Below are 26,793 nucleotides of genomic sequence, written 5' to 3'. Positions count from 1 at the left end.
AAGGGTGTTTTAGAAGCAACAGCCTCCAGATTTAATGCGCATCGTGGTAACGCTGGTCCCTCCCAACTGCCACAGCGCGCTGGCTCCCAGGAAGGCAGCGGGGACCCCCCTCTGATGTGGTCCCATTAAAACTCCCCCAAGTTCCGTCTGCAGAACAGCAAGTCATATCGTGCAGCCGGAACGACTCCTGATATTATAAGGAGTTTGAAATTTTGCTTTCTTAATTAACATTTTCATTTTGCTAAAATTTTGGAGTGCACTGATTCTTCAGAAGTGCTAATTACTGAGCTCACAGCCGAAGGTCGGCTGCGTATTAAAATATTTCATCACACGCTCCCTGCTGAGCTCAAAGATGTCCTCATTCAGCCGAGCCAGGCTCCCAGACGGCGGGAGGCCCCCTGGCTGGTGCAGCTCACAGAGTTGGGGGTCTCTTCTGAACCAGGCCCAGCGCTGGGGTCCGGTAGACCCTGTTCCCCGAGAGGTTCCCACCACATCTGTCCTTAAGAGCAGTCTGTCCATACGTGCACAAACCGACGTGTGACATCGGGTAACTAGAGCCTCTCCCAGCCACCCCTCCTCCCAGTGCAGGTGCAGAGCCCCCTGTCGTATGACCCATCGCAGTCGTGTGGCTAAACCTGAGCAAAAAATCCTCTCCCGAAACACCCTCCCCAGCGTCACTGGAACAGTTACACCTGAACCTGTGTGAAGGCTTGTGTACAGATGTGTGCATCTGTATGAGAAGACGGAAATTTGGGGTTTATATGCATTTTCAACCTGTCCCAGGAGTTTTCAATCCATGACATAAATATTATGATCAGCTTCTGGTCCCTCAAGGCCCCTTGCACCCTCCCCACTCCTGAGGAGTCTCCTAAAACCTGGGTGACCAGCTGTCCCAGTTTTTATGGGACTGGGGTGGTTCCCAGGACATTCAGATGCTCGGTACTAACACTGGGGGTGTCCGAGGCAAACAGGACGGTCGCTCACCCACAGACAAGTCTCCAGGGCAGGGAGCCCGGCCCCAGGCCCCACCCAGGGCCTCAGGTGAGCCCACAGCCCCTCCGCCCCTTCCCCCAAACACATGCACCCACACCTGGTCCCTGGACAGCCGCCCAACCTCACGTTCGGCTCTTCCCCACCTGCTGCCAAGGTGCCTAAAATAAGATTTGTTTGATCACCGAAAGAGGCTCTGGGTCTGTCTGCTCTGAAAGGCTGCATGGGGAGCTGCCGTGGGCTCGCTGCGTGGGAACGCCATCGTGAGGTGCTGGTGTCTGGCTGCAGGACGAGGGGAGGGCTGCGTGAGACCCCGGGCGGACGTGCAGCGGGAGGGCCGGTGCGGCACCAGGTCAGGAAGGAAGAGCTCAGACAAGTCTACCTAACAGCATAGCCCCGTGTTCGCCCAGGACGGGGCCGGTGCTGGCACGAGATAAAGAACAGTAAGAACATCACCACAGCCTGAAGATTCCTGTTTGGACAGGACACGTATCCATGCCATAGTCTAAGAAAGTTATTACACAGCTTTAGAAACGGGTCTTACCTCCTCGTTTTTAAGACAAGGGAATGTGCTAAGTGATGGCTACAGGGCAGAGAGATGACAGAGTGCACTCGGCCACATGGGAGTGATCTGGTGTCCCACGTATTTGGAGAAGGTGGGGTGAAGGTCGTTGAGGAGGCTTCCTGCACCAGACGGGCCCAGCCTGGGCTCTGCAGAGCAGGACAGGGACACATCGCTGTGGACTGAGTCTAGGCTCCCCGGCCCCAGAGCTGCCTCCCCTCAGGAGATGTAAATACCCTGAGACGCGTGACCCAAAATGCCCAGTCGTGCCCTCACACTGCTTCCCTCAGCCTGGGGCTTCCAGGTATACGGCCTGTGACTAGTGGTGCCGCTCCTCCGTCCCTCCAGCCTCGCTCAGCCCTGGGCGTTGGAGGCCGGCACCCCGCGGTCCCTGGGAGTTCCTCCTGCAAGCTGAGGTCCGCCTGGCAGCAGAAACAGAGGCAGCCAGTTAGGTCGGTTCATCCCCGTGGAGCAACACGTCCTGAGAGCCTGAGGGTTCTTGTCTTCTCTCTCTGCCTCCAGAATGTTACTTAGTGCTTTTAATATGAATTTTTGGTTGATACAGGGACTCATTTCCAAACAGAGGCAATAATGGAAGAAAATGAGGTCAAGGTGGAACGAGGGTAGCCTTGAGGGTAAAAGACGCCACCTCTCCCGCGAAGGCCTCGGTGACTCGCAGTCTCCCCTTGGCTCTGCTGCACCCACCTTGTGTGGTGAATACTCGTTTCCAGACCCTTTCCCGTAACACACGACATCCCATGGGCATTAGGATGGTGACCCGTTTGTCCTCTTATCCCCAATTCTCAATCCTGGGGCCAGGCTCATTGTAGCTAGTTAGTTAATTGTTAATATTTATTGATTTTCCCATTGTAAAAATAACACAGAACGTAGCAAAAATTTCACAAAAAAGAGAGAAAAACTTTGTGTGTGGAGTCAGCTCCCCTGGTAAGCTCAGGTGTGCCAACCAGCGAGCACGAGCTCGGAAGAAGGTTCGTGGGGAGCAGCTCCAGAGGTCACGTGCTGGTGGCCAGAAGTCATTCGTGTTTGGACTGCGTGCAAAAAGGCCCAGAAACTTGGAGGGAAGAAAGGTGAATTTTTCCATCCCCTTAGGAAGATACTGGGACATTCACTTCTTTGGAGGAGAAGGGTACTGTTGGCAACCAAGGCGGCTTCCCGTGAAGTGCAGTATAAAAAGGTTGATGAGGGGAGAGAGGGCCAAGACACTATGTGCTACCAGTCAGTGAGCTCAGTGCTTGTAGAGAGTTTTCAGCTCACAACATTTTGTGTTTTCCTTCAGACCCCCTTCTGTAAAGACCCAGTGGTCCAGTCATTCTTACCGGGAAGGTTGCTCCGAATTGTTGATCGTGTTGGTCTGGGAGAGGCAGCGAGGCCTAATGCAGGGGTTTCCACATTTCTGTGTGCATCGCTTTCACTGGAGGGCCTGCTAAGACCACCAGGTCTGGGGCAGGGCCTGAGAGTTAGCATTTCAAATGTGTTCTCAGGCATTGTGGATGCCGCTGGCCCTGGGCCATCCTCGGGGAATCACGGGCGTAATGGATCAAAAAATAAGGTTTTCTAATTCTGCCATTTACCAGCAGTGCGACCTTGGCCAAAGCTTAAATTTCTGGGCCTTTCCAAGGTGTCTGGATAAGGAGAGGCCACAGATCATGGACTGGAAGAGTCCTGGCTCTTCAACCCACATGGTGCACCATCTTGAGCAGGTGTGATCTTTCTGAGTCCTACTTTCCCTCTCCCTAAAAAAAAGGGAAAAATAATCCATAATCATACCTGTCTCAGAGGATTAAGAAAATTAATGTTTGAAAGTGCAGTACAATGTCTGGCTAACAGTAAGTACTATATGCGTAAGAAATAAAAATAAATATATACAAAGCATCTGTCAATGCTTGGCACCACAGTGAGCCCTCAACAAATAGTAGTTACTACTTTTGGAATCATTGGCATGATTCCACTAATCAACAAATATTTAGCACCAAACTGTCTGCAGGGTTCTGACGTGGGCATGAAAAGAAACACAGGTTTCTTTTCTCCACGTTCTTGGAGATTACGTTTTGTGGGGATTCGGCATGGAAGGAGAGTTTAGTACAGGGGAAGAAGGGGTGGGCACTGCATGCACGCTTCAGAGAGCAGTGGGACAGCTGTCGGCTCTCTGCCCCAGACACACCATGCCGTGGAAGGAGGGGAAGGAGACTGTTTCAGGGCATTTGGACTCAAGCTAAGCCAAGATTTCTGGAGGCTGAAAGAAGCAAGAGAAGGATACTCAAGGAGTCCATTGTGGCGGCATACAAGTTGCTTGGGCTGCTTCTGGCTTCTTCAGAAGTGGTCTTTGATGGCCACATCAGTGCTTTACCCACCAGATCATGCACTGTCTTATCATTGCTTCTGCTGATTTACCCTCATCTCTACAATGGTGAGCCTCTGAGGTTTATAAATCTCTGCATTGCATCAGACGACGCCTTCAGTGAGTCAGAAAAAATCAAACCCTCAAACCTATTCTTTGGGAAATGTAGGGATGAGATGTCTTCCCAAATCCAGAATGCTGATGGTTGCATGTAGCAATGAGCTGGTGTTCATTGTCTGCCATAATTTTGTGTATATAAAATGCTTTCTAAGCATGGATGAGAATGTGCTCGGACCAGACGAGGAGCTCCTGGAGGACAAAGACTTGTTATTATCCACAGTACCTACACAAGGAAGAGCTTTGCAGAGGAGGGAGAGGGGCAGACCATGGAAAAAAGAGTATCTGTAGCAAAAGAAGTGTATATGTTCCCAGGATTTTTCAGTTATAAAGGACAGCATTCCATAAACAAAAAAGAAAGTCTATTATGTACCAGGGATGGGCATCAGGCATAGCTGTATCCAGGTGCTGGAGCAAATCCTCAGGTGTGCACCTGTCTCTCCCTCAACCTATCTTGCTTTCTTGCTTTCCCTTTTTCTCCTGCATCTCTCCTCAGGTCTACTTCTCTTGGGGGCTTATTTTACTCTCTCCCACTGAAAACAGACCTGACACTGTCTGTGGGGTCAGGAATACAAATAACCCCCTGGGCCCTCTGGGTCTGTACCCTTATACCCCAGGACCCAGAGGTAAGAAGCCATCAGCCTTACAACTCCCATCAGGAAAGTGCTGAGTGAGAGCTTTGGCTGGTCAGTGTGTGCCACGCGCCTACCATGAGGATCGCGTGGCTGGGGGTGGGTCCTTGGAGTGCCCCGGCCTGGGCCACATGCCCGTGGTGGCAGCAGGGCAGAAAGTGGCCCTCACAGACAGCTCCAGGGCCACTGGAATAGGACGGGGTAGCTTCAGACGAGGCCGAGGGAAAGTGGAGATCGCCGGCAAGTGCTTAGCCAAAACATCCAGCCGTGAAACAGGAGCAGAGACTCCCCAAGTGTGGTGCAGTAAATACAGTTGTCTTCCTGTCGGTAGATAAGCATCTGCCGCCGGGCAGGTGGGGCCATGCTAGAGATTACAGCCCATCGATGATGGTCACGGTCATCTGGAACAAAGGAAGCAGTCTCCCTCGGAGAAGGGTCGGAGGCCCTCTCTCCAGCAGTTTGCCACGTGGCCTGAAAGCCTGTTAGAGGTCCTTTGTGCAGCTTTTAAGTGTCCCTCCCACGCTGAATCCTTTAAGGAAAGACACCTTGCTCAGCAGTTAGCGCTGACACCCATGATGAACTCATCATGGTCGTGATGGTTCCCGGAGCCAGTGGGTTGAGGGGCTAAGGGAACACCAACCCCCTGGAGCAGAGACCTGGAGCGCCTGGGCCCGCATGGCCCAGTCCAGGGGCTGCCGTGGCCCACACGGGGTTCACTGCCGTGGGCTGTGGTGCCCCTAAAGATGGAAGAGGAAGGAGGGAGCAGATCCCAAGGTCGTTCAGGGCCGACAAGCTGTTTCGCAGTAAGGATAAGTGCTACTCGTCTCACCCGCAGCCTGAGACATGAACCGCTCTAGACCAAGGGCGAGTGGTCACGTCCGCCTGGACTGTCTGCACCCCGCACCTCAGGTGGGATCATGGTTTCCTACCTGACCCGCTCCAGGGATCCCCAGTGGGCACCAGCGTCCATCCCTTGCATGTGCAGAGACCCTCCCCCTGCCTCTCCCCTAACAGGTGTCAGGAAGCATCACACCTGGGGATTTGCCCGCATGGCAGTGTCCCCATGGCCAGCACCCGGCCCACGCCACCATCGTCCCTCGGCGGGACGGCCCCACCGGGGTCTCTTGTCCACTCCTTGCCCCCTGCTCCCACATGGCGGCGGGGTGGTCACGGAGCGCGCAGGGCGCACACGCCCTCACTTGGGGCAGCTGACAACCACAGTGACCACCAGAGCCCTCCAGGTCCCCGTCCTTAGAAGAAAGCACAAGCGTTATCGTGGACGGCAGGAGCTGCCTCAGCTCTCCCTGCCTCTTCTCCCCACGTCCTCCACACTCGCTGCCTTGATCGGCCCCCTGCGGCGTCCTGCATTCGGCACCGGGTGCCTCCACGTGCCTCTGCCTCCTCCACGGCTGTCCCGTCTCCACCTGGCCGTCCTCCGCTCACCCTCCCCGTCCCCACTCCCACGCCATCCTCAGAGGACCCCACCGCCCGGGCCGCATTGGGCACTGTGCCCCCTCCCACCAGCCCTTCCCAGTGGGGGCAACTTCAGGAACCCAACCAGGCCGTCCTGGGCGACCCTGGAGCCTCAGAGACCCACGGCCATGAGGTGGGTGTACCCGGCGCTCGCATGCCTATTCCTGCAGGCACAGTGCTGGTTGCTGCCCCCGAACCAGCCGCCGCTCTGCCTTCCCGGATCTGTAAGGAGCATCGCATGCACTTAGTGGGCTGCGAAACTCTTTAGCTCTGGTGTGGAGGTCAGTAGCGTCACGGTGGACGCTGAACCTCAGGGGTCAAATTAATGCACAGGAACATAATTTTATTTTGAGACCTCTTCCCCAGCTTCGAAAAAATAACACATCTGAACTCTCCAGGTTAAAAACGTTTGTCCAGTGGGTGAGAGGATGCGGAGAGATTTTTCAGGGTGGGTGACTTTGAAAAGGAAGCTTTTCCTTGAGTTTGAAGGCTGTTTGCTGGGCGGGTCATTAGTGCAGAGTTCCTGGTGTTTCCTCTTGGTTTGGGTTGGCATTTTGAAAGGATGAAAAAGTGCAAGTCCTTTCTGGTAAGAAAGGTAGTTTTAGGTTATCTATAAGACTCTTCCTTTCCTGGCACTGAGCTCTACCCTGTGGAATTAAAGCCTGTATTAATTTGCTGAAGTGCACATGCACTATGATGGGGGACCCTGAGTTTTGCAGGACAGTGTGTGAGCGGCTGCAGGAACCCTGTTAGTGGGGTGGTGTCGTCTGTAGTGAGAATCAGGTGGGCTGATGACGTGTGTTCGCCTAATCGTGCATTACCTTTAAATGTGCTTTAGGACCTTCAAGGTTTCCTCCTGCAGATTATCTCCTACTGGTGTGGCTGGTGTGGTTCTCTGTATTTTGAGCCAGTTAAGCGATTTTTGTCACGCCCTATAGCTGTCTGGACAAGAACCAGTGTAAGAACCAAGTGCTCTGAATTTCAGGCTGATGGAGGTACTGGGAAATATCAAATGTTCGCCCGGGTAAACAGAGTTGTAGTCACTGCCCAGATCCGATGGGGTCCCGCACAGCACGTGCCTGGTGAATCGGAGCAACTCGATGGGTGTTTGTCAGCTGGATGAGGGCATCCCAAACTGGATAAGCATTATCAAGAATCTTAAAGCCTCTCGTTGATCAACAGCCTTGGCATCCCCTCCACCCGTCCGTTCTCCAGATGGGGTTCTAAACTAGGATAATAGAGGGTCACTTCCTTGCCCAACTGAGCAGAGGAAAGGCCAAATACAAGTCATAGGAGAGCAAAACAGAGCAAGTAAAGAATTTATTTAATCTACAGATCAGTCTACAGGTCAGTTCCTGACCTTGAGCTCTGAGTGGTGGGAGAACAGCTCTCCCGGCTTGGGTGGAGACACAGGGACCGCACATGAGCATGTGCGTGCACCTGTGTGCACGTGTGTGTTATTACCCTTTAGTTCAGAGGTCGCGGCTTCCCACAATCTTTGCACACGTGGTCTTGAAGGGCCAATTGCACCTTGTCTCCAGCAGCCTTCGTCACATAATCTACACACAAAAAAGTCTCTTTTGATGAGCTTTGCTGGCTGCTTTTCGTAAATGTTCTATCATATCAGTCTCTGCTCCCATCAGAAGAGCACACTGCATTCTTAGCAATGTTGGGTATCATTTTTGTTTGGTCTTTGATAATTTGATAAACAAACTAGGCCCTGTGTAATAAGATTCCCTTTTGTCATTCGTGAATACAAACGCTTCTATATCTTCTAGGACTTTGTGTGGGTCTTTGATGTACTTGCTCATGTCCTTTACCCATTCTTTTAATTGCATAGTGAATGTGGTTCATGCTTTCCACTTGTAGGAACTTATTCTAGGGCAATATTGGAGACACAGGCAAAGACTTTTGTACAAAGATGCAGCAATAGCATTTTTATTATAATAAAAACAGAATTGTGTCAAAAATAGGAACGTAATTGGGGCGCCTGGGTGGCTCAGACGGTTAAGCGTCTGCCTTGGCTCAGGTCATGGTCCCAGGGTCCTGGGATCGAGCCCCGCATCAGCCTCCCTGCTCAGTGGGAAGCCTGCTTCTCCCTCTCCCACTCCCCCTGCTTGTGTTCCCTCTCTCGCTGTGTCTCTCTCTCTCTGTCAAATAAATAAATAAAATCTTAAAAAAAAAAAAATAGGATCGTAATTAACGTCTCCTAAAAGGCATGTCTCAGAGATGCTTCATGACGTGGAAAAGCGTCTTTGATATAAATCTTAAATTTGTATGCAGAATCATATATGTTGTAAGTCCTTAGTTTTATTAAAAACTAGATTTTATACCCACCCACCAACACACACACACACACATCTGGGAGGGAATAAAATACAAGAAAGTCTCTTTTAATAGTTATATATGTGTATACTCGTGGTCTGTAGGATTATGACATCTCTCCTTTTTTCTACATATGCTGTAATAATGGTGAATTCACGTGGCCCGAGGTTGGTGGGTTTTGCTGCCCTCATAGACAAGCTGATTGCGTGATCTCAGCCAGCCAGTTTGCTTTCCAAGGAAACCCAGCACTATTTCACCGCGTCCTCCTTTGGTGTTGGTGAATGTCTCTTGTAATCACTCCCCAGTCATTTCACTCCGGGGAAGACTCGGAGTTCCCGCTGTCATCGGTTTCTCCCGACGGGAACCCGGGGAGGATGGGACGCCCTGGGAGCCCAAGGACTGCTCCAAGCCCCCCGTGGCGGTCTTGTATTGATCAAGCAAGCGCTCTGACCTGAAAGTCCACGAAAGGCATGCTTGCCATCAGCTTGGCTGGCAAGACTGTAGGCAGGAACCGTTGGCCTGGAGGGTGGCAGGTGTGTCTCTCCTGCAGGATCACACGAAGCAGGGCCCCCACAGCCATGAAGTGGCCACCAGCTCCCCCAGTAGACAGGAGCCCCTAGGCAGGTGTGGGATCTGCCCAGCCCTGTGGCCCTCTGGAGCTGTGGGCATAGCTTCCAGACCCCACAGGGACGTGCCTGGTGATGGAAGCCACGCACCTGGAGAAGTCACAGCTCCGGCTTCCACCCAGGATATACAGCTCCCCTCGTCCAGATGCAGGGATCAAAAATAGTGTCACCTGCCTGTGGAGACCCTATCTTCCCATGTCAGGTGTCCAAGACAACAGAAACGAAGTTAGCCCCAAGTCAACGTCCATGCCGAAGAGACCAACCATCAAGTTCCAAATGGCCCCCACAACAGGATTTTTCAATCCATTAGCCACAGTTGGTCATTTCAACTTGCTGTTATGGGACCTGTTGAGGAGGCCATTCGAGGAACCACAGGGGGCATTTATTGTACATCTAGAAATTAAAGCCATCTTGGAACATGAACCTGACCAGAGCCAGCCTCCCAGGGCCATACTGGCCGCTGCCGTCCACATTTTGCTTCTTCACCAGAGTCTCCTAAAAGATACGCTGACCAGGCTTCAAGACTTAGAGACACAATTTCCATGTTCTGGTGACATGTTTTATTTGTATGTAGTTCCAGTGATGTGGGTTAAGCATGTGTAGTGTGTCCCGTGGGATTAGGATGGCCTGCGGCAGAGATGATGGGTTTGCTTTAGGAATGCATAACTTCCTTATGATTACTGCCGAGTCCGTGGTAAGTGCTGGTCACTCCCGTGTCCCATTAGCAAAATTGCACTTGCTCAGGACATGGGATAACTCAAGATAAGAAGTGAAAGCAAGGGGAAAATCAACTAGTACATAATCACTGCTCTCAGGATGGCTTCTCACGATTAGGAAAGTCAGTCTAGGGGGACAATGAAAGGGACCTGGGATAATATGACCATTGAGGTTTTTCAGCTGCCGTATGGAGAATCCCTGTTCCCCTTCAATGCTAACACACTGGGTTCACTATGAATGCTGAAATACCTTTTCCTGATCTGAATATTCATGAGACTTTGGGGTTGAACGATGTAGAAGCTAGAGGAAATCCTAGAGATCCAGTACGACCTCACATTTTATAGTGAAGGAGGTGAGGTTCAGCGAGCGACCCACGTGAAGCTGGCCAGCTAGTGGTCTCAACTAGAATTGAGGTTTCTACTTGGAGTCCTGTGTTCCTTCCACCTCATCATTCCACCCTGACCCATGTTGCTATCTTTTTGACAAGCACTGAGCTGTTCAATATGCTTCCCTGTTGGCCTGGATTTTCCAGAATGAAAAGCTAAGTTGCACCTGATTATAGTAATTATCCCATCCTTGGTTCCTGAGATAATTAGCTCCCTCTTTAGCTGTGTATGTCACTGTGAGCTTTGTTGTAACCATCCTGTGCACGTGCAGATACGCATTTTATTGTCACCTCCTCTGAATCCGTTTTAGAAATACTGAGGCTATCAATTAGCACTTAATACCCACCTTCACACGGACAAATGTTGATTTCTACCGAGTTAGCTGAAGTTTCATTAGTTTTTCAGATTCCAAAAGAAGTCAAAGCCTCAGTTAGTCAAAACCCAGCTAATTCATATACTAAATATTGGGGTATACTACTTACATGGAAGAGAGATCTACCAACACACACAGCATCAAGAAAAACGACTCTGAGGATGGAGAGAGATTCAACCCAGTCCGCTCATCTACAACAACACCAACAGTTCTAGGCAATGAAAAATACATACTTATGTAGATGATCTTAGGCAACACAAGGTTCTTACTCAGTAATAATTCCATGCCGTATACCTCATTCTATTTAGTAGATCAGGAAAGCAGAAAAACATGGAAATATTTCCCTAATAAAGACTGAAACTGAAAAGATCTTTTTTTTAATTCAAGAATTCATCCGGAAAATCTGTTGAACTGAAAGTTCACGTTCCTCCAGAGAATTCCAATTAATTGAACTTTCACAGAATTTACTGTAACCATGAGTGTCTGAACCATATTTAGTCAAAAGTGCTTATTAAAAGATCACACTAATAAAAATGTCAAGTGTTTTGTAAGAAATAGGGAAATATGTATTTCCAGTCCCATTTGGTTTGTACTTCCTGACATCTCTATTTAAAACCAGGGGGCGGATCAGGGTGAGGGTTGTGCTGAAATTGCTGTAAGTATGTGTGGCTCCCACCTTCTACTCCAAGGATAGCAGAAAGAACTAAAATGCCCCAGAAATGAGGGAAGGGATTGGACTCGGTGAGTCAAGGTACAGTGAAAGCAAATTTGTCTGAGACCGTCTGCCAACTAGTTGTTTGAAAACTCACACATGTCCTTACAGAGCACCACCATCCACACATAGTCCTGTTAAGGATGGGGAGAGGGGAACAAGGAGCCGGAGACGCAACCCCACCTGGCTGGAATCTGCAGGGACTGTGGAGAAGGACGTGCAGGTGCTGATGGGGAGGGAGCTCTGGGAGGCAGCAAAGGCGAAATGGATCAGACCATCAGAAGATGCCGGCGAAGTCCCGAGCAGTGCACGCCGGATCCACACGTCAGGCCCTCAGAAAGTAGAGGAGAAGTTCCCACTTCTAAACTCCCTCGTCTTCTCTGCCTGGATCTTCGTGCTCCCTCTTTCTCCACATGCAGCCACGTGCGTGTCAGTGAGGAGGGGCAGGCACAGGGAGGGTGGCGGACGCGAGGCCTCCCAGGAGGACTGGGACTCAGGCAGGCAGCAGGGGAAACAGTCTCAGATGAGGAGGAGAGAGAAGGTATGGAGGAGGGAACACCTGGAAGCCCCCCGGGCAAAGCTTCCGGAAGGGGCATCAGGATCGCGGGGGTGCAGGGCGTGGGGACTGTCTTCTGTCCCCAGCGGGTACTTGTGCTCGGAGACCGCACGGGAGGAGCTCAGAACAATCTGATTACTTTGGGGGAACCTGAGTGTATATTTTTTAAAGCTTTCTGGAAGAAAGAATCAAGGGCCGAGCTCTGTGCCTGGGATCGCAGGGCCGTAGTGGTGATGGCGGGTTTTGTTGGTTCAGCAGCCTTTCCACTGAATACCCTCGAGTGGCCTCGGGCCCCGGGACAACTGTCAGGTGCAGAAGCTGCAGAGATGCAGCCATCCTGAGATAGAGGTGGGCAGCCCCCTGACCGGAACGGATTCTAGAACCTCGGCTGGTAGGATCTGGGACCTAGCAGGGGCTCGGGCCCAGCGTAGTCCAGCGGTCATACAGCACCAGACCCAGGCTCACCTGAATAAAACCAGGTACGGGGGCAGCAGGTGATGGCTGCCGTGTCCGCTGGGAAGCTCCTGATGACAGTGGCACTGTGACATCTGCCCCGGGCGTTCGTGCTCTTCTGCATGAGAAAGAAGCGGCCAGAGGGAAGGTGAGGCGTCAGTGTGGCTCAGACAGGTGTCCACAGTCTCTGGTTCATTGCTGGTTAGAAATCACACCGTCTGAACCATGAGAGGCGATGGACTCTGAGAAACAAACTGAGGGTTCTAGAGGGGAGGGTGGGAGGATGGGTTAGCCTGGTGATGGGTATTAAAGAGGGCACATACTGCATGGAGCACTGGGTGTCATATGCAAACAATGAATCATGGGACACTACATCTAAAACTAATGATGTAATGTATGGGGATTAACATAAGAATTAAAAAAAAATAAGATTAAAGAAAAAAGAAATCACACCGTCTGTTTATTTAACACATCGCTCTAGGGGGGCGGCATGCCGTGGCACAGAGCCGCCCGAGTTCCCGAGTTCCTGCCTCCCCGGCGACCTCAGGCACGGCGTCTTGTGTCCTCAGGCCACCTGGTTTGAACCCTGCCGCAGCACTGACCAACGAGCTGTTGGTCAAGTTGCTTAGCCTCCCTATGCTCGTGTCTTCATCCTCCAAGCAAGGCTAGTCCCTAACCAAAGCATTATCATAAAAACTGAACGAATGTTTATAAAGTATTTGAAGAAAGCCTGGCCAACATATGCAAAAAAATAACCCAAGATGGATCAAAGGCGCAAATGTAAGAGCTAAAACTATACAAATCTTAGGAGAAATCATGGGGGTAAGTGTTCATGACCTTGGACTTGGCCATTCTTAGATGTGACACGAAAAGCACAAGAGAAAAAAAAAATCGGTGAATTGGACTTGATCAAAATTAGAAGCCGGTCTAGCTCAGATGTCACCTCCCCCATGAAGCCTCTCCTGATCCCTCCCGACGGAGTGGGTTTTTATAGTGATGACCGTGACAGTGAAAGCAGACACTCTGTCGAGCCCCTGCTCTGTGCTGGGGGCCGCTCTAAGTGCTTCCGATTTGTCAGCTTGCTCGTCACATCCGCCCAGGGTCAGCTTCTGCTGCAATCTCTACGACAGGTGAAGAATCTGAGCCCAGGTCACGTAGCGCACCCCCTGTGCTCCCACGGCCTGTGGCGTGGACCCTCTCGTGTGGCCTGGAACACACTGAGCTGGTACAGTCTGGACCCCCGTTGGCCAGTGTGAGCCTCTGAGGACTGCCTCTCCCCCTCGTGTCCCCGTGTGTCGTCGGACCGGCCGCCATAACTCCTGCAGGGCTGGGGAGCGAGGGAGACAGGCAGGCCTGGGGCCTGGAGTCCCGGAGGACCTTGAACCCCGGACCAGATGTTCAGACTCGGTCCCACAGTTACCAGGAAGAAGCCACTTCAGATTTCAAGGAACAGAATGACATGATAAAGATGGTGCTTTAGGAAAGAGGATCAGGACTTTGGTGTGTGAGATGAATCAGGGGAGGGAATGACGGGAAGCAGGGACACCTGCTCCCTGTGGGTGGCACCGGGGGCATCAGCCCCAGCAGGCGAAGGGAGAAGCCCCCTGCAGGAGGGGAGCTAATGTCTCTGCACCTGGGGGGAGGGGGCACGAGGACTGGGGTGCTGCACATGGGGAAGGCATGGAGACATTCCCAGGGCGCCAGGAACCGCAGCGATGAGCTGCGCGCTGAGCAGGGTTGGAGAGTGGAGGACTCCGCCACTCGCCCGCCCCACTGCCTGCCCTGCCCCTGCCTGCGCCAGTCTTCAGGCACAGAGCCGTGTGGCCCTGGTCTCCGACCCCGGGAGCTCCACCTGCACATCTGGAGGAAAACGGAAAACGTCTCCCAAGCAACACGCACTCTTCCCTACAACGTGTTTCTTTTCATTTTCCTTCCATTAAAAATAAAACCAAGGTGATAAAAGATTTAATATCTATCACAGCACACTTTACTCACTCAAAATATTAATTGGCTGCAGTTCGACTTGATTCAAAAATTTATTATAGGCTTAGAACACATAAAAGAAGTTAAAATTTAGTGATACATCTTTCCCTTAGGCAAACTCACGAGAACAGCTACTGAAGTTAAATTAGGATGTATACTTGTGTCTGGAAGTTTCCAGCTCCCTCCTGGTTGAAGGGAATCCCTGAAGCACCAGGCGCCCTGAGCAGAAAACTGGCACTTGGTACTTTCAGATATGCCGTCGGTGAGAGCCATCCGGGGAAACCGCCTTTTGTGCGTTTTCAGTAAAAAAAAAAAAGTTAGTATTTCCACCCCTTCCTGTGCTGTGCAAAATACCCTCTCTTTGTGGTCTCCTAAATGACACTGACAGTATGTTTTTTAGTCTCTTTAAAAGAAGAACACCTGGTTTGAGTCCTGTGCCTGGCCCACGCGGCTCAGTTTCCGTGGACATGGCCCCGTGGGCACGGAAGGCCATGTGCAGGTGCAGAAACTCCGGGCACAACAGATCAGTACCTCAGAGAGCACGGGCATTCTGTCGGCTCGTTTTTACTTGCAGAGCTTCAGGAGACATTAGGTTTCTCCTGGGCCACGGGTTTATAAATTTGGCTGCACGTTGGAATCACGTGGGATCTTTCTTTAACATTCTGATTCCTGGCTCTCACCCCTCGATACTGATCATTGGGCTGAGCTGATGGACCGGACAGTGGGATTTTTAAGAGCTCCCCGGATCATTCTAGTGGGCACCAGAATTCTAGAGCCACTGACCGAGACCGTCCTCTTCCTCCACGAATGGGTCACCACCACCCAGCGGCTCAGGAACGGCTGTGCCTCGCGTCAGCCCTTCACCCAGACCTGGGTTCACTGAGCGTGGTCAGCAGACCCTCACAGCTGTCCCCTGGCTGGTGTCCCCACCACCCCCTCGTGAGCACCCTCAGATGACGGGGCTAGGCACACGGTGCCCCCCCCCAAGGCCCTGCTGCCTTCTCATCACCAGGAGACTCACATCTAACTGTATTGCTCCCTGCTGCTGGTGGGGTTCCACAAAAGGAGCCAGTCCTGCCGGCCCCTGGCTCCCCCTGCCACCTTGCCCCTGACAGGACAGCCCACGCGGAGCCCCTGTCCACCTCTGCCGACACCCCGTGCCCACCTCGGCTCAGCTCTCCTCCCATCGTGTTTCTTCTGTGCAGCGAGGTTCTCAGCCCATCTCCATCCTACTCTTCACTGAGCCACAGCGTGAAGAGCACTTTCTCGAAACCCCGTCACTTGGCGCGGCATGGGTGACCCTCGAGGACTTTGTGCTGAGTGAAATAAAGTCGCAGGAGGACAGACACCGTGTGATTCCATTTACCCGAGATGCTCCGAGTCACCAGATTCGTGGAGACTGATGGCAGACGCGGGGGGCTCCAGGGGCTGGGGAGGGGTGAGCGTCAGTGTTTCGTGGGGACAGAGGCTCAGCTGGGGACGACAGGAAGGTTCTGGAGACGGTGACAGCGATGGCAGCATCATAGTGTGAATGTGCTCAATGCCACCAGATTATACACTTAACCATGGTTATGGTGGCAAATTTTGCGTCGTGTATATTTTCCCACAATAAAAAAATTTTCCGTCATGTTCTCAGGGAGTCCTTTGACCTAAATTGGGGAATCCTGTTACGTCTTCCTGGAGCTCCCCCTGCCCCCATCCGAACATTTTCCTGGTAAAGTTTGTCTTCTTTCCCGGACTGTAAGGAGAACGAAAGCACATTATATGTCCCACCCCATTAATCATGGCACCTTAGAGGAGGTGCCACTAAGTAATCGTAATGACTGTTGAATGAATAAATGCCAGGTTCCCGGTGTTTCCTCCCCCCTCCCTCCAACGGAATTGCTAGGAACAGTGCAATAATGGAAAACAGTCATTGCGGTTTGAGTGGAAGTGCCTAAAGTATGAGACCGCACATTGTCCCGCCCTGGGGCAAACTGTGTGAAGTAGGGATGGGGGAGATGTAGGGGTACGTGGGTGAGCCCCAGGTGATCCCGACACTGGCTTTGTTCTATCAGAGAAATGCAGCAGGCCAAAGCAAACCACACCACCGACTTCAGATTTCTTAAGAGCACCGTATTTAGAACCATGTCCCGGGTTAACACGGTGTTTTCTCTCCTCCCAATTAGATATTTATCTTCGAAAACAATATCTACTACTGCGCGCACGTCGGGAAGCAGGCCATCCGCGTGGTCTCGACTGGGAAGGAGGGCGTGATCTACAACGGCCTCAGCGACTGGCTGTATGAAGGTGAGCCGCACGGTGGGCTGGACAGCTCTGTGGGCCCTGCAGCCGCAAGACCGGCGGTGATGGTGGCTGTCGCCTTTGACCTCCGCTGTAAGTTTACCTCCCATTTCTTGAGGTTCCGCCAGGCTGCAAAGACGCTGTTGGGGCGTCAGGGAGCATCAGGCCGTCAGTGGGAGCCCTCACCTGGAGGCCAGGTGCGCAGAGCTTTCCAGAACCCAAACTCCTGGCGGAAGGGGCAGGAGGCACTGTTCTGGGAGGTCCGCGAATACCGAGGTTTCCCGAGCCCCTCCCCAAGAGGTAGGGTGTCTTGTTTTGCCTGGGGGTGGAGGGAGAGCTGGAGAAGAAATAACGGGCAGAGCTTTCCGAAGAAGCTGGTCCGGGTGATTTGCTGTTTCGAGGACATGCGCCCGGGTGCACGTTTTCTCCTGCTGGCTTTCCTCTGTGCCAGAGTTCTCCGCTGGAATGCATTATTAAATAACTAAAAATGTGAGCGGGAGGCTCTCTTCTTGAACATTTATAATCTGTCTCCACACAGATGAGACTTCTGTCTTAACAGCAACGATCATGTATTGATCGCTATCGCGTTCTGGTCACTGTTCTGAGCACTTTCTTATCTGTAGCCTCATCTAACTGTCCGTCCGAGGCAGCTCTAAAGGGCACTGTAGACCGGGGGCTTAAACAACAAGCATTTACTCCTCACAGTTCTGGGGGCTGCAAGTCCAAGATCAGGGCGCCGGCTGATCCGGTGTCTGTCTAGGACCCACCTCATAGACAGTGTCTTCACTGCACCCGCACACGGCAGAGAGGGGGAGAGAGAGAGCTGGTCTCCTCATCCCCTTATCAGGGCACTGATCCCACCATGGGGGCTCCCCCCTCATGATCTCATCCCCTCCCAAAGACCCCACCTCCTAACACCATCCTACTGGGGACTCAGGCTTCAACGTGAATTCTCGGGGACGCATTCAGCCCATAGTCCCCTCACAACAACATGATGACAGGAGTATCATTGACATTTCCCACATGAGGCAAGAGAAGCTTAAGTGATCTGCCAAAGTTCACACAAAGCTAAGGAACATGTCTTGGGGAGTATCATTGTTCAAGTCCAGGAAAATTCCTTTCTACAAATCCAGGTGTGGATCAGGATGCTTCTGCATCAGCATTGGGCCAATAAACAGATGATGTCTTCTGCACCTACCTGCCTGAGACCATGTGGGGACAGTTCACCATGCTAGGCCAAGGGGAGGTCAAGGAATTATCAAGCCCAGAAAACACCGCTTTTCCTCAGTGCTGTGCATTCCTCAAGCCAGGACTCTGCACTGTGGGGCTTTATGCACCAACGGGCCTACAGCAGAGAGATCCATAAGCTTATTATCAGTTACCATCATCATTTCACTGAGGTCTCCAAAGCATAAAAATCTATGACTTGATTTCTTTATAAGTTGTATACAACGAAATGCACAATCATCAGGACACAGTTTGGTATGAGTTTGACAGATGTCTGTACCGTGCACCCCAATCAAGACATCGAGTATCCCATCATCCCAGAAAGTTGTCCTGAGCCCCTTCCTGTTCCATCCCCGCCCCCGAGTCTCCCTTCCTGATACCACGGCCAACCTGATTTCTGTAGGGCCTGTTTTCCAGCAGACATGCCAGAATGGGGGTGCCCATCAGGGCTGTCCTCTCCAGGGAGGTCACCCCTCCAAGGGGTTTATTCTAACGTGGGACTGGCAAGGCTCAGAGCACTTAGGATTCCAGATTTTGAGTTGCTTTCTGGGCCCCAGGAGAATCAACCTGAAGATTTTTTTGCTATATTGTCCTTGGCCCCACCTGAGGGTGTCACTGGAATGCAAAGGAAACTGGCCAGTGTCCACTCTGGTCATGTGCACAGCCAGGCCCATGAGCGGCTGGCCCCAAGTCCCAGAGAGGTCAGTGCAGTAGCAACCCGAAGGCCCCCCCAAAAAAGGAAAGATCCTGGGGTCCTGGCAGTTAAAGCCTAGACAGCTCTAGGATTAATCTCCTTAAAAAAAATAAATCCATAACCAGAAGATTTAAAATATCTTTTTTAATATCTTCCTAATAAAATAAAAAACTCATCGCTTGGCAATTCAAGTTAAGCTTTTGCTTTAGCAAATCCATTGAAAGGAAATTTTTCTTCAAGGCATTTACACGAAATTGTGTTGGTGTGATAACAGAGCCCCAAATATTTTAAATCAATCACAGCTGATGCGGCAGCTTCATCCACTTAGTGGTGTTTCCTGGAAGGTTATAGACGCTGATGCTTAGATTTCTCAAGTTGGGGGACTGCGAGCCCCAGGAATCTTGGTTCCTGTGTGAATAATGGGTGAACTTTGAAGATTGTCTTTTTCTAATCTGTGACTTAACTGTTTCACTTCCAGACACCACTTCTAAAAAAAAAAAAATTGAAAAAATATCGGGGTGGGGAACACCCTAGAAGTGTTTGCAGAGGGCCTGACATGCTTGGAATTGTGAGCTCCAAGAAGATACGAGACTGGGTCAGCGGGGAGAGACTCTGCCGTTCGTGGACTCAGAATATCGAATGCAATATCGATTTGCTTTGTTTCCCGAAAGGGGTCTTAACGCATTGGACCTTTCAGAATGCTGACATCAGGCTGAGGGCGAGACGAGGTGGGAAACATGGGGGCTGCTGGGAGCCTGAGCTCCTTGAGCAGAGGTGTGCACCCACCCTGTGGGAAAATCTGTCCAGTTAACCGAAGTGACCCACCCGTTGGCTGGAAACAGCTCTGCGTACCTCTCCGATTTGCTGAGTCCTCAGCTCATGGTGGCCACCGACTGATTTTGATAAGCAAAATGCAATCTTTGTTTTATTATTCTGGGCGAATGTCATGCAGTGACACAGAATTTTGACCTTAGTATAAGATTTAAAACTCCTTCATACTGGCTATGTGAAGTGAAAATGAAGATATTCCTGGGGTTTTTTGAGAACTCCAATCCTGGGCCCTGTTAAGAATTCACACTCTGATGCAGGTTTATATTACTGTTTGTAGTGTTTCCATCTCCCGCATCACCAGCATGCACACGGGGAACGTTGGTACAGCACAGGATTGGTGGCGTGTGGTTTTCTAACGAGACTTGAAGTCGTCCAGTGCGTCAGCCCAGCTGTGAGACATCCACACTTCTGCTATCTCAGCAGTCATCTGCATGCTCCAAGATAAATACCATTATTCACGGACGTGCCCTTGTCATGAAATGGCTTGTACCCCAGGGAAAGTGGGAGGTGTCGGGGTCACTTGAGAACCAGGTCTTCCCCCACATAGAGAAGCCCTTATTCCCTCAACTCCTCTGAGACGCTGACGGGTGCGAGAGGGCGGTGAACTTGGGGCACAGCCTGGGATCATCGGGCTGGGATGATGGACAGAGCTGAGAAAGTGGCCTGAAGGGTATTTATTTAATTTGTGGTTTGGTGTGGATGTAATCCCAGGGTTGAATTTTAACCTGAACTAGTCCAGAGCTTAAAGGTACTTGGAAGATGTGGCCAGATCCGAGGACCCTGCGTGGCCAGGCAGCCTTGCCCCGTGGAAGTCAGCAGGAATAATGCTTAGTAGGGCCCTCAGCTAGCTTCCCTTGTGTGCATTGCTCTAGCTTGGTTTCAGGATCCATCCAGTCAGGCGATGCCTGAGCTACAGTGCCCAGATTTCGAGAAAAGTCCATGAAAGTCCATGCAGACCACGACGCCTTCTGCTGTGCCCATGCCTGGTGCCCACTTCCGTTTCCTGTAGCCCCGGTGCTCCCACCTGCTCCCCAGGGTCACGGCCCTCATGGCACTCGGCCCTCTGTCCACGTACCCAGGACCCCCAGATCCCTGTCTGCCATGCCCTGGGCTGACTGTGCCCAGCCGAGGGCTGGTGTGGAGCAGGTGCGGAAGTGGCCAGGCTGGCCAGCGAGGCCCCTTTCCCACAGCTGCCGTGGACAGAGGTATGTTAGCACGTCCCGAGTTGGAGCCCAGAATGCTCTAGAAACACCGTTCTCACTGTGGTCAGGCCTGCTGTGAAATCAGGTAGGGTTTTGCTAGGCTGGCTCGTTCTGTGCTGCCCACTTACGTTGAAGCCTGGTCATGCGGTCCTTACGTGCCCGGTTCAGCCTTGCGTCCAGAGGCTGCAAGACCAGGCAAGTCTCAGGCCTGTTTTGCAGTTCTTGACGCTGTTTCCTAGAACATCTTGTCCGGGGTCAGCACTGATGACCTGGCAGCTTTTTATCCCAGTGAGGTGCTCTGAGCAACATCAACAAAGGGTCCGGCGGGGCCCCAGGTGGATAAATCAGTTACCTCATGATTCGTGGTTTTGCTGTGATTCCATGCCTTACAGTTCTGATTATTCAAAGGACGTTGATGGGGAAAGGCTTCCGTGGGAAGAGATGTCATCATGGGCGAAGGCATTTGTGGAGATCTGTGGGATGGCTTAGTGTGCACTTTCCACAGGGAGGGCTCTTTCCTGTTCATCCCCATCACACCAGACTTTCTCCGTTGCATGAGATCGAAACAAAGCTCTCAAGTCATATTTACCGTGGAACACGCATATTGACGTCAGTTTAAAATCATGGTTTATTAAGTACTTGGATGCTGTGTCTGCTTTACTGCACGTTGATGTTCGGTGTGTCCGGCGCCCACTCGGCACAGGTCGCAAGCAGACCAAGCCACCTGGGACCTTGGTTTTAGGATCATGGTGACAGTCTGTCTTGTGGGGCACAGCCCCAGCCTTGGACTGTGTGAGGGAGCTGGGGGATATATCGTACATCATTGTACCGGTGAGAAGGTGCTTCCAGCACTTCTGAAGCTATTTTTTAAACTTCCTGACATACATTTAGATAATGATATTTTGCACATCGTATGGAGACACTGTGGCGTGTAGACTCTTGATGGGCTTCTTTCATATTAACCATCTCTGAAGTACCTGGTTAGGGCATTTCAGTTGCTCGAAAACTGCCCTGGTGGTGGGTTGAAGTGAATTTATGTACCCATCGTACATCATTCCGACCGGACTGATGGTTTTAAAATAAGTTATGTGGCCAGTGGTTCGATGGACTTGGAATTGTGTGCAAGTCTTATATGTTATTATTCAAACCACGGATTCCTAGTTCGTTGGACTTAGTGTTGGTTACTTCTCTGATTGACAGGATGGGAAATCTTCGGCCAGTCCAAGAAGTCTTCACCCGTGCGTGGCCAGAAGCTTGTGACTGGCTTGACAGAGCTGTCCCATGAGGGTGGCGTAGCTGTGGTTGAACACGAGCTTCACCACTTAGAAGCGCCGTGAACTTGGATGAGTGTTTCACTCTTTGTGTCTCTGTTTACTTGTCTGCAAAGCAAGGGTAACAGCAGTCCGCGCTCCCTAAGGCCATAAAGGAAATTAAATAAGCTAATGCAGGTCTTAGCATAGCTCCTGGCATGGGGGAGCACCGCTCTTAAACCTACTGTCACTTTACCTTGTAATTTCCCCAGCCTGGAAACCTAGCAGACGTCAACTCCACTTTCTCATCTAGCATTGTCAGGAGTCAGGAGCATGGATGTGTAGTTAATTCTTCCCTGGCATCAGTTTGGAAAACTATTAAACTCTATCCACTCATAAATTATTGTTTGTGATATCTTTATGGAGGAAGTGCTTTGAGTTCCAGATCAACCTGGAAGGGATACGTGTGCAGATACGAACATCTCTTCGGCAACCTTCCCTCTGCTTTGAGGTTCCGAGGACCCTGCATGGCCAGGCAGCCTTGCCCCGTGGATTGCCATCCCTCACTCCGTACTGACACCTGCCACAAAGATAGCTGTTTTCTTTATGAGCACCAAAGTCTTGTGACTCGGTTAAAAAAAAAAAATCACGTTTCATGAGTGCTTGTAGAAATTAAATACTTCAAAAAATTATATTCCACTTCATCTGTGACTTCTGAGGGAGGATATGACATGGAAATTATGATGAAAATACCTAAAATGTAATCAGCATCTGGAAAAGCCACAGACCTATGAGGCACCATGGGGCAGAGCATTGGCTAAACCCAACGGCAGTCATTCTGAGCCATAAGCCAAATGCTCTCAGTATTTAATGTATAAAATGAGCATTTTTCCTGCCCAGCTCCATAAAGTATTAATGATTCTGACTTGGATAGCATCTAGATGTTACCTGTAGAGAGACACAGAGAAAAGCTACAACTGCTCCCCACTCATTCAGCCCAGACATCGATACGATGAGGTTCGTCCCGTCTATGCCATCCTCATCCACGGAGGGATGCCTTCAGGTTTCCAGACTCTGGACAGTGGTCCATGGCAAGGGATGAAGGTGTCAGGCATCCGGGCAGACTAAAATGGCCAGTCTAGATGTGACTGGCTGTCAAGGGCCTGTGGGCCCACTGGGCTGGTCCAAGTGCATCTGAGCCCACCGTGGCCTCCTGTGCCCCTCAGATCCCGTTGGACCATCCTGCCAGCTTGTCTCCCACACATGCCATTCTTATCTGTCCTTGTGGTGCTGCCTCAGCTCCAAACTTAGACCCAGGCATTCTAGAAACTGCCCTGAGGATGTCAACATCCCACAGAAGTCAGCTGGTCTCCCTCCTTTCACTGTCAGGATTTCCACGCCCACGAATGTCCCTCAGCAACAACCTGGTTGTTGAAAAGCAACAGTAACTGCGAACCTCATTTCAGTTACGTTTCACCGTTTATCCCCGAAGATGAAGGAGGTGGGCATGCCACCGGGGATGCTGGCGACCCTCTGACCAGGAGCGGAAGGCTGTGGGATTACAGCCACCCAGGCCCAGACCACCCCTTCGTTAATGCAAGTCGGGGTTACCCGCCGAAGGGGTAGGACCAGGAACGTCTGCCTGTCACTCAGTCATTCTTGCATGCCTTGCTGCACGAGGAAACGCATCGAATCCTCTATACGGAGCCCTAGGAAGAAAGCACTACCCTAGCCTGTATCACAGCCATGGAAACTTCGCCATCCTCACGTTCAGTGACTCCTCCGTGGCCACGCTGCCAGTAAGGGGTTCCAAACCCAGACCCCTGGCCCCCTGCCTCTCGTGGCACTTTCTACACTTCGTGTTTTGCACATGCACATCGGCTGGAATGGCTGCTCGGGTTCTGAGCAGACCGTCACCTTGGTGTAGCTGCTCTCGGCAGCAGCCCCTAATGCAGTTGGCTCCCTGCAAGGCGTTTCTCGAGCACAGACTTCCAGCCCCAGAGGCCTGAGTTTGAGTCCCCGCTCTGCCCCTCAGCCACTGGACGCCTTGAGTAAGACATGGATCTTTGTCCCTCATCTGAACACTAAGAGCTCAGATACCTTCCCGTGAATGCCTGTTGAAGGAGCATATGCATGAAAGCACGGGCTTGTGTGGTCGCACCTCGTGTTATCGCACACGAGCGCACGCGAAGGGAAACGTCCCATGAAGCTAAACCCCCTGCCGCCTGCCTGCCTATTGCCCGTGGCTGTTGATGTCCCAGACGCCCGTGCGCCCAGATTAGACGGTGTCTGCCACGGAAAGAGCAGAAGGTCGGACAAGCACACCTCAAAGCACGGCGTCTCCAGAGCCCACAGCAGAGCCCAGGATTCGCATTCGGGATTTCTCCCGAGAGACGAGGACTTCCTCACCCATAACCTCCCTCTTCTGGTCCCTTGTTCCCTGTACAGAGGTTTGCTACCCTCCTCATCACCATGGTGACCAGCTGTCCAACACAGGGTCCTACATCTGTACCCCAGAGCACACAAGCCAGGAGTTGCAATCTGAACTACACAGTGGACAGTTCGGTGCTGGGGCTGGGGAGTTATCCGAGTCGATCTTGGGGTATTCTGATTTTCTGGCCGGAGTCAAGGTGAGGCAGCAGTATGTGCTGAAGAAGAACCAGTACTCTGCTTCTGTTATCTCTGGATGGAGGCCTGTGGCATCTGGGATAGCAGCCAGGGACCCCGCAAGGTGAACACAGCTTCAGTGTGAGGAAACAAGAAAAATCTGATCCAGAGTCTGCCCTGCAGTCAGTGCTGAGGCAGAGCTCACGACTTATGCTTGGCAGCCCAGCATTCCCCCCCACAAACTCAAGTCCCACCAGATGAGGCAGGAAGGAGCCAGGATAGGCTAGGTCTCTGTGAATAACAGAACACAAAAACAAAGCAAACCAAACACCACCTCCGTAACTCCAAACCAATACAGAGACTCTCTCACCATGATCACACATGCCCCCTAGATCAGGGTGTAAGTGGGGTGGGGGCCCTGCTCCCCATGGTCACCACAGTCCCATGCTGCTGGGGCTGCCCTCCTCCCAGGCCTAGAAATGACACCCTGGGCACTTCTGTTCACAATTTATTGTCCATAACTTGCCAGCAGGGCCCAGGAAGTACCATGCCAGCCACTGTGCAGAGTGGGGAGAACCAGACAAGATGAAGAAACAGCATTAAAGATTCCACGTCTGGGCTGCGCTCTTGCAAACAGCAGACCTCAAATCTGGAGACCAGAGCAGAAGAGGAATTAACTGCAGGGATGTTGAGATCTCTTAGAATCAATGAGAAGGTTAGAGGATCAGATTCAAAAAACAGCCGAAGAACAACAGTAGCCAAGGGGATCCTACAGGGCCAGTCTAGTTAGAATGGATGCTGGGAGGTGGGGGACGTGGAAGGAGGACAAGACAGGACATGGTGTCAGTGAATTACTAAAAAACAGAAGAGCCATGTTCCTCACATTGGACCACCCATATACCACTAAAGCAGAATATTCCAAGAAATAACTAGGGTCTGTAACTTGTTATCATTGTAAACTCACCATATTGCATACTGAATGGCTAATAGCTGAGGGAAATGGTCAGAATCACCATCTTGTGTGATCGCTTCCATGGGAAGGTTGATGAATGTCACATGCCACCTTGCAGTCAGCTCTGTTCCTGCTGGTGTCTCAGTGGAGTCCGTGAATTAGTGCTCACGCTTCCCAATGAGCAGCTCTTGACAGCAGACCTCAGGTTCTCAGAGTCAGAAGCTAAGTCTTTGTTTGAAAAGCCAGCAAAGCCTTTGTTAGTATCTTAGAAAGATGACTGGAGATTTTAATTCAACATGAAGAAATGATCTGCTTGGATTTGTGAAATCAGAAATAAGAGAAATCTAAGGGGAAAACGTTCTCTCAAAATACGGGAAGAATTCCCACTGGTCTTGAGAAGTTTTGCTGACAATTAATTACCTAATCCTGAGAGATTTTGATAAATAATATATGATGTCCAGTGGTTATATTTTTAAAGCTTTTTAATTATGCATCAATTGTGAGATTAAGACAAACCCATCTCCATCTTTTTGTTACAGAGGCTTAATGAAATTTGAGTGTTTGTGGCTAAAATCCTTGATGCCCTCGGGAGCTTCCATTCCTTTTAGTCTTTCTGTGTTCTTATATTACTGGGACATTAGACCATTTACCCTAATATTGAGAGTTTTGTTAACACAGTTCTATGAAAACTCAAGTTGCCAGTGCTTGAAGGAAGACCAGTCTCCATGCCATGTGTACCTGAAACAGTTTCATTTGAGACTCAGACACCCTATCCAAGCCTTTGCATTTAGTCATCAAATCTGTTTCCTAACCTATTTGGGCCTTAGTTTCTTTTCCCTGTTCTGAAAACACTGCTGGAATGAACTAGATAACTCCAAACTTCCTCCCATCACTAACGTTTCCATATTTAAATATCAACGCTTTAAACACATAAGATGACATGAACCCTGTATTCAAGCCAGATGACTTCACAATGAAATATTTACCTGCCCTCACATGTACTTAGTGGATGTGCTGGAGCAAAGGTCCCCAGTCATAAGCAGTGGGGACAGAGCCCAGGGGGTGTCTCCATCTCCTTCTCTCTCCCCCTCTCCCACACACAGGGCACTTGTGCATTAGGAAGAACTTTTCAGATGATTCTGATACCCCTTCTCTTTACCCTCTGGTGAAACTATCTGCTCTAAAGGAATGAGCCTGATTTTCTTTCTTTTACCCCTGTTTTCCTTTCTTTATATAAAATTTGCATTATTAGTATAACGTTTCTCTTTGCTAAGAGCTGCCCTTGGGAAGGTGCAGGTGGGTGAAATGTCCGCTCAGATTCTCCACGTCGGAGCAAACTGAACTTGGATGCATAGAGAAGACTCAGTTTTGTCACTGATCCTATGACCAGTGAACAGAAGCAGCAGACTGGAGGAGTCAGGTTTCAGGTCAATTCACATTCTTGCTTAGCTCCCCAACCCTGGAAGAGGCTGTCCTGGAAAGG

The 26,793-nt window shown here is 50.9% G+C and overlaps 1 protein-coding gene across 1 annotated transcript in view; it reads left to right on the top strand.

Annotated features, from left to right (window-relative positions):
- The window catches only part of DPP6 (dipeptidyl peptidase like 6), a 689,297-nt gene that overhangs the window by 548,582 nt on the left and 113,922 nt on the right, over positions 1-26,793 (top strand). The window contains exon 8 of the mRNA XM_064575688.1: positions 16,433-16,553. Within this exon, the coding sequence (XP_064431758.1) occupies positions 16,433-16,553 (121 nt within the window). The remainder of the gene's footprint in view (positions 1-16,432; positions 16,554-26,793) is intronic.

This window comes from Mirounga angustirostris, unplaced genomic scaffold (assembly GCF_029215605.1).
Source record: "Mirounga angustirostris isolate CCGP_5_RB_7025 unplaced genomic scaffold, mMirAng1.0.hap1 SCAF_12, whole genome shotgun sequence".
Classification (NCBI taxonomy): Eukaryota; Metazoa; Chordata; class Mammalia; order Carnivora; family Phocidae; genus Mirounga; species Mirounga angustirostris.
Note: the sequence above shows the minus strand (reverse complement) of the source record. Positions and strands in the feature narration are given on the sequence as shown.